Consider the following 8,177-nt stretch of genomic DNA (forward strand, 5'->3'; position numbering starts at 1 on the left):
CAGTTGGCTGGGCATCAAACTCTTGGTTTCAGCTCAGGTTGTGGTCCCAGGGTCATGAGATCGGGCCCTGCACTGGGCTCCGTGCTCAGTGGGGAGTCTGCTTGTCCCTCTCCCTCTCCTCCTCCCCCTGCTCGCTCACTCTCAATAAATAAATAAATAAATAAATAAATAAATAAATAAAATCTTAAAAAAAAGGGCCAGAATTGAATCATGTGTCTGATTCTACCACCCCCCAGTTTCCCAGAGCCACAGAACATCCTTTTACCTATTTTTCGAAACCAATGAGCTTCATTAGCCCTTGAGTCTGAAATTGAGTCCTCTCCTTTGAAAGACTGAGAGATTTTCAGGAGTGCTGCATTGAACAGAAAGATTTTATAGTGAGGTCTTTTACTTTACACTCTAGCAAAATTGTTAATACTGCCTGAAAAACAGTCAAACATAAGTCTGAAAGTAGAAAGGTCTTTCCGTGTGTGTATGTATACAGGTACATACCAAAAGAAATTAAAATGACACAAAGCATTACCAAAGCTCCAAGAAGCAGTTAACTCAAACTTTGGGGGAACAAACACATCCTTGGAGAGATTTATAATTTTCCTTAATCATTTACCACCTGAGGTAGAAAGATAGGATTTACATGTAAGGAGATAAAAGAGTAGGAACAATCATTAAAAAGACTGAAATGGAGATTGAGAACTGGAAGAGTATTGATAGGCTGCTATAATACTTACTGAGCTCCCACAGCAAGCACACTGTAGAAGCAGAACACGCTGTCATCATCACAAGACATCTGTTACATACTCGCATACCCTTCTGAGAGGTAAGAACACCAAACAGCCAAGTTGGAAAGCCTTGGTTTCTAAAGTACTTTGCTACATTTAACACCTTAGTGATAGGTATTTGAGGTATAAAAGTGAACTACTGAAATAAAGAGAATAGAGTTTTTAAGATGTTTTGGACATAAGGACATAGGTGTTTGGGTAGTGGAAATAGGAAGAGCTGTTAGGCAAAAGGGACATTGGGTGAGAAAGCACAGAGCTGGAAAAATGAAATCGATGTGGCTAGAAGGTTAGCTTGAAGTGAAGAGGAAGGAATTATTAGTAGATGGGGAGATGACATAGGCTTGGGTAGTTCGACAAACAAGTTTCAAAATAACAGAGTAAACAATCTGAATCTGATTCAGAGGGCATGAAAATTAACAGGGTGCACAGCATTTTTATTTGTCTTGATCCTTTTTCACCTGTTCTATTCTTAGGTTAGGATCAAGTAGCAATAAGGACAGACAGAAAGAAAGAAGGACAGAAGGAAGGAAGGAAATGTCTTTAAAATAAATTGGAATAAAAAGAGAGCTGAAATCACATTTGGAGATGAATGTTAGTGATGACAAACTTTTCTCTGCTTGTGAATAAAGAAACCAAAGTAGACTTCTATGGCAAACATTAATAAAAGCATGAAGCTTAACTCAAACATGAAGTCTGTCTGAGTCATGTACTTGGAGAGTTTAATAGAAAACAGAGGCAAGATGAAGGACTGAAAATAACCAAAATGATATTTACCTGTATTCAAGCAAGTCAAAAGTCTACCCATTTCTTCCTTTCTAAAAAATAAGGAAATGAATGTTTTCTTACTGTTCCAAAGCTTTACTACAGAGAAGTACAAAATGAGACCCCAAGAGAGCTACACAAAGACAATGCAAAATTGTGGAGTTTATTGTTCAAGGCTCCAACCTATCATTTCAACACTACTTTTCCTCTCTACAGGATACTGTTCCTCATTCCCCACCCCAGTGCTCTCATGTTTTTTCTCTCTTCCCCTTCTATTCCTACTCTCAGCAAAGGATTTCAATGGCTTATAAGGTTTTATATTACAGGATCACTGAATTTGAGAGCAGACAGTGATTTTTGTGATTTTCAAGTTTTTTCTTTTTTGAAGAGGGGAATTAGAATGCTTGTTTCAAATAAACTTTGATGAAAATCTAATATACAAGAAAAGATGTAAGTTTAGCTGCTCTGTTTGAACCAGTAGTGGGTAGAGGCCTAGAACCTCACCTTCCTGGAAGTCCCTGAGTCAGTGCCACAGAATTTCCAGGATTCTGAAATATATTTTAAAAACCACTTATCCAGTCCAGACCCTTCATTTTATAGATGAGGAAACAGATCTGGAAATGGCGGATGATGTGTCCAATGTCATGCAATTAATGACAATTTCAGGACGACTACACAGGTCTCTTGACCCTCTGTCAAATTTCTTTAAGGGGTATATAAATTTTAACAGAAGAAAACATGTCATTTTACTGAACAAAGGAATGAATATGGAAGTACTGGCAAGCTCAACTAAGGAAGTTAAGAGGAAGCAGAGTATACTCTGAGACTGGCCTTATCATGAGGAGTCTGGTATTACGTAATAAAGACTATGCTTCAGGAAAAGCAGCAGCTTTCTCAGAGATAAATATTAGAGTCTGGTTTACTTAAAATAACTTCTTAAAGTAAACTTTATTAATCTGAATTTCAGCTAATCTAAAGTTGACTTCCTCACTTATTTAATTTAGTGACTATAAAATAACCTAGTAAGGGACCATTAATGCAAATAAATGGTATAAATAAGAATGAGGACCTGGAAAGGGACGTATATGGTCTATTTAAAAGACAAACTGCTTTAAAAAAATTTTAGCACGTGAGTTGTTATAATACTTAGGTAGATACTGCTAAATAAAAAACATGGGTATTTTAGAAGAGAAAGGAACTTTAAAAATTACCCAGTCTAGCTTTTCTTATTTAACAGATGGAAAAAAATAAAGCTTAGAGAAGTTAAAATAAGTTGTTGTTGTCTAAGGTGAACCGGAGTTACTGAAATAACTGAAACTGGAACTCAATTCTCTGACTCTTCCACTGAATTGGGCTTTTTTTTTTTAAATAATCTATTTGTTAAATAAGGTGCTGACTGCTATCTGAAAACACTGCTAGCAGATGTTCTTTATGACTATATTTACTTGCAAACAATAAAGGTCTATTTTTAAACCATTCTGTAATTTAAGTTTATCATTAATTTAAACAGGATTCCTTTCCTTTCCCCATTTCCAAATTGGTTTTAATGAGTAAGGTTTGACTACATGTCACAATTACATGGAATATGAAGCACTTTTTAAGACCAGTATTAAAGATCTTCTTGTAAAGAACTGATTGATATTCAGCCATTTAAATAAACTGAGTGGCTATTATGTGTCAGATACTGTCCTAGGTTTCAGAGATACAAAGATAAATACAAACAGTCCCAGCCCTCAAAGAGATCTTATAATCTACCAGCTATGTTTAGTCCCTGAGTTTCTTTTCTTTTTTAAAGTTTTTAAATGACTTTAATTTAAAGTTTTGAAAACTGAAGTATAGTTGACACATAACATAAAACTAGTTTCAGGTATATAACACAGTGATTGGGCAAGTCTATACATTATGCCACACTCACCACAAGCATAGCTGCCATCAGTCACCATACAAGGCTATTACAATACCATTGTATTTTTAATCATTTTATTGTAGAAAATTTCCAAGATGTTTCTATGTTAACAGACAAATGGATCCCCATGTACCCATTGCCCAGCTTCAATAATCATTAAACTCATTATCAATCTTATTTCAGTCATACCTCTAACCATTCCTTTCCCTCCCCTATTATTTTGAAGCCAATTCTAGACATCCTATCATTTCATCCATATAAATTTTAGGATGTGTCTCTAAGAGATAAAGATTCTTTGAAAAAACATAACCACACTATCATTATATGTCTAAAAATTACTGTCTTAATATGATCAAATATTTGGTTATTTTTAAAATTTACAATTTTCTCAGTATCTTTTTTTTAGTTTATTTGCATTCCCTTCTAATATATTCATAGAGCCTCTAAAGAAGAAGCAAAATTTATGCTTGGGTAAAATATGTACCATGAAAAAAGTTAAGTCATCAGTCCAACATTATTTCAGTCACAGATATTTCCCAAAGAATTTAGCTGAAAAAATGTATTGTTCCAGGCACAAATTATACATAAAGCAAAAGCAAAATAGAGATACACTATTACAGAGTTTTTATCTAAGTAGATAATACAGAGATGAGTGATTACTTCTCTGAAAGTTATCCCTAATCAAGACCTGGAATAGAGTTTTCTTTCAAATAATTAGGAGGTAGTGAATTTTGTGAATGAAAAATCGGTGACCTAATTCTTCCACCAATTGTTAAGTTCTTGATGTCTTATGCCATAGAAATTGTGAGCAGAAAGATATTTGAATACTCCCAGCTGAGCTGATACAGATTCACAATCAACAAGCTGACTAGGTTATATGTTTCTGTGGCAAAATAAGAGATATGACTATATATGTCTCATGTTAAGAAAGGCAGAAACAGGTGCAATATCATAGTAAAATCATAGCTAACATTATTGAGGGCTTAGTACTGGGAACTCTTCTAAGTGTTTTCACATTTTACTCATTGAGTCATTACAGCAACCCCATAAGGTAGGCGGAATTCTATTCTCATTTTACAGATGGGGAAATAAAAACCCAGGTTTCATATCTAATAGGTGGCAGAGCCAGGATATGAACCCAGGAAGACTGGCCCCAGAGCCTATACTGATCTTACTATACTGGACATCTCTCAACATAAGGTTTATATTGAAAGTTACTGTAATTATTCTAATGGCAAATATATCATTTCTGTTGAAATAACTTACTTGCTTTCAGATTCTGGCATCTGAGAAACTCTTGGGAGAACTACACGAAACAAACACCTGTATGATAAAGAAATATAAAAAGTGATGCTTAGGAAAAAACAGGTGAAAGAATATTTACCAATTTATTAATCATGATTATCCCAGAGGCAAAAGTGAGAAAAGAGAGTTGGTAAGGAAGAGACTAATTTTATTTTATATATAGATCTTTGTATTGCTTTAATGGTTGTAAGAAAACCATGCAAATTTTGTATCTTGGGGAGAGTAATTTAAGAAAACAATTTAAAAACAAAAGAGCTGCTTATGACAAATTCTTAAATAGTTCCACTGTTTATATCATGGCTCCAAATTACCTACTAGAACATCATGTACGATGTACAAATCTTAAAATTTTTCTTAAGGAGCCTGAGCTGGCCTTTAGGTTCCACATAAACTAGGATGACTGTTCTTTCAAGGGGATCTGACAGCATAATGATGAATTAACAAAATAAGGTAGGTTATAAAGTTTTAAATGCTAAAAATCTTTTTAAAAATACCATCTATCCTGAATGATTTTATATATTTATCTGACTGAAGGCATGCAAGTAACTCAAGACTCCTCTGGTATCAAGAGTAGTTGACCAATAGGAAAACCACTATAGAACCCTTCTGGTTTCCAATCTTTGCCACTGACATATTCTCAGACACATCATGAGGAGTTATCATGTCCTAACCTCACCCTCTATCTCACTACTGTATGTAAAAGTTCCCTTTTGATAAACCATTTTCCTTCATAGAAAGAAAAAAAGGGGAAAAATCAAGTTCAACTGATGTCTTTTTTTTTAAAGATTATTTATTTGAGAGAGAGAGAGCGTGTGCACAGCAGGGGGAGGGACAGAAGGAGAGGGAGAAGCAGACACCCCACTGAGCAGGGAGCTCAACAAGGGGCTTGATACTCGGACCCTGAGATCATGACCTGAGCCAAAAGCAGATGCTTAATGACTGAGCCACCCAGGCGCCCCTGATATCTTTTTTTTTTTAACTTGAAGCATCCCTATCAAATTTCCAAAGACATTTTTCACAGAGACAGAAAAAAAATCCTAAAATTCATACAGAAACACAAAATACTCTGAATAGCCAAAACAACCTTGAGAAAGAAAAATAAACCTGTAGATATCACACTTCCTGGTTTCAAACTACACTACAAAGCTATAGTAATCATGTTACTCACACAAAAATAGCAACATACACCAAAAGAACAGAATAGAGAGCTCAGAAATAAACCCATGTATAAACCATGTATATACCATGTTAACTAATATTTGAGAAGAGAGCCAAGAATATTCAATGGGGGGAAAGATAGTCTTTTCAATAAATGCTGCCGGTAAAACTGGATATTCACATGCAAAAAAATGAAATTGGGCCACTATCTTTCACTACTCACAAAAATTAACTAGAAACTGAGGGCCTCAGAGGGGAGGGGGGTGAACATCTCCAGTGCTGAGTATTGAGGTACGAAGCGGGTAGGCGTGAAACCGCACACAGATATCGGAAGATAAACGGAAGGGGGAGGGAGCCGCCCCCTGCGGGCACCGGGAAGTGGTAGCCACCTGCACGGGGGAGCGGGCGGACTCGCAGACGGCACCCGCGAAGGAGCAGACTGACCATGAGCCGGGAGCGCACGCCACCAGACTTCTCACGGAACTCCGGTGTGCTCACTGGATCCAGACTGAGACCAGGAGCTCCGGGCACACGGGGGCGGCTGGTGGCTGGCGGCTGGCGGCGTCAGAAACACAAAGGACAGAGACGCGCCAGCCATGGAAGTGAGGGCTGGGACGCCGGGTGTGGGACGCACATCCCGGGACGCTGCAAGATTGAGCAGCACCAACAATAACAGACGTAAAGTGGCCAGAACATCAGTGGAGAACGGACCACAATCCCTCTGTTCTGAGACAGAGGCTGAGATTCAGCCGCTGCTGCTCTGACTCTCAGAAGAGGCACAGTGAACCGCCAGGGAAAGCCGCCAGAGAACAAAAGCCTGGAAATACCGGCTCACAGCGTGCCCGCCCCCATCCCCCCTCGCAGAGGACACGAAGACTCTACTCAAACAGGGTTGCCTGAGTATCGCGCGGCAGGACCCCCAGAAGGCAGGCTGAAAAATCAAGAAGCCCACAACCGGGGCGCCTGGGTGGCGCAGACATTGAGCGCCTGTCTTCGGCTTAGGGCGTGATCCCGGCGTTCCAGAAAGGAGTCCCTCATCGGGCTCCTCCACTGGGAGCCTGCTTCTTCCTCTCCCACTCCCCTGCTTGTGTTCCCTCTCTCGCTGGCTGGCTCTCTGCCACATAAAAAAATAAATAAAATCTTTAAAGAAGAAGCCCACATCCCTAAGATCCCTATAAAGCAAGGGGCACGGCCAGGATCCCAGTCAATAATTTGGGCTCTGGACAACCCCGCAACCTCTCCTCATCAGAATGACAAGAAGGAAAAGCACCGCCAGCAAAGAAAAGACAGTGAGTCCGTGGCCTCTGCCACAGAAATAATGGATATGGATGTAACCAAATTATCAGAAATGGAATTCAGAGTAACAAGTCCGTGGCCTCTGCCACAGAAATAATGGATATGGATGTAACCAAATTATCAGAAATGGAATTCAGAGTAACAATGGTAAAAATGATGAGTAGACATGAAAAAACTATTAAGGAAAATGTTACTGAGAATATAGAATCCCTAAGGATGGAAATGAGAGCGAATCTGACATAAATTTAGTGAATTGGAGGATGGGTTAGTAGAGGAAAAAACGAAAATAGAAGCTGGACTTAAAAAAATCCACGCCCACGAATGTAGGGTATGGGAGATTACTGACTCAATGAAACGATCCAATGTCAGAATCATCGGCATCCCTGAGAGGGTGGAGAAAAACAGAGGTCTAGAAGACATATTTGAACAAATTGTAGCTGAAAACTTCCCTAATCTAGCGAGGGAAACAAACATTCATGTCCAAGAGGCAGAGAGGACCCCTCCCAAGCTCAACCACGACAAACCTACGCCACGTCACATCATAGTGCAATTCGCAAATATTAGATCCAAGGATACAGTATTGAAAGCGGCCAGGGCAAAGAAATTTCTCAAGTACCAAGTCAAAGGTATCAGAATTACGTCAGACCTCTCTACACAGACCTGGAATGAGAGAAAGGGTTGGGGGGCCATTTTTAAAGCTCTTTCAGAGAAAAACATGCAGCCAAGGATCCTTTATCCAGCATGGATGTCATTCAGAATTGATGGAGAAATAAAGACGTTCCAGAATCGCCAGTCATTAACCAATTTCGTAACCACGAAACCAGCCCTACAGGAGATATTAAGGGGGGTTGTATAAAGGTAAGAAGGCCCTAAGAGTGATACGGAACAGAAAGTCACAACCGATACAAAGACTTTACTGGCAACATGGCATCATTAAAATCATATCTCTCAGTATTCAGTCTCAATGTGAA

At 38.7% G+C, this 8,177-nt stretch overlaps 1 protein-coding gene across 2 annotated transcripts in view; it reads right to left on the reverse strand.

Annotated features, from left to right (window-relative positions):
* Positions 1–8,177, reverse strand: part of TEX11 (testis expressed 11) — a 279,061-nt gene that overhangs the window by 80,080 nt on the left and 190,804 nt on the right. For both annotated transcript variants that reach the window (XM_034649574.1, XM_034649575.1), the window contains exons 20-22: positions 4,714–4,770; positions 1,554–1,594; positions 266–352 (exon numbers count right to left, since the gene is read on the reverse strand). In XM_034649574.1, coding sequence (XP_034505465.1) covers positions 266–352; positions 1,554–1,594; positions 4,714–4,770 — 185 coding nt within the window. The remainder of the gene's footprint in view (positions 1–265; positions 353–1,553; positions 1,595–4,713; positions 4,771–8,177) is intronic.

This window comes from Ailuropoda melanoleuca, chromosome X (genome assembly GCF_002007445.2).
Source record: "Ailuropoda melanoleuca isolate Jingjing chromosome X, ASM200744v2, whole genome shotgun sequence".
Taxonomy (NCBI): Eukaryota; Metazoa; Chordata; class Mammalia; order Carnivora; family Ursidae; genus Ailuropoda; species Ailuropoda melanoleuca.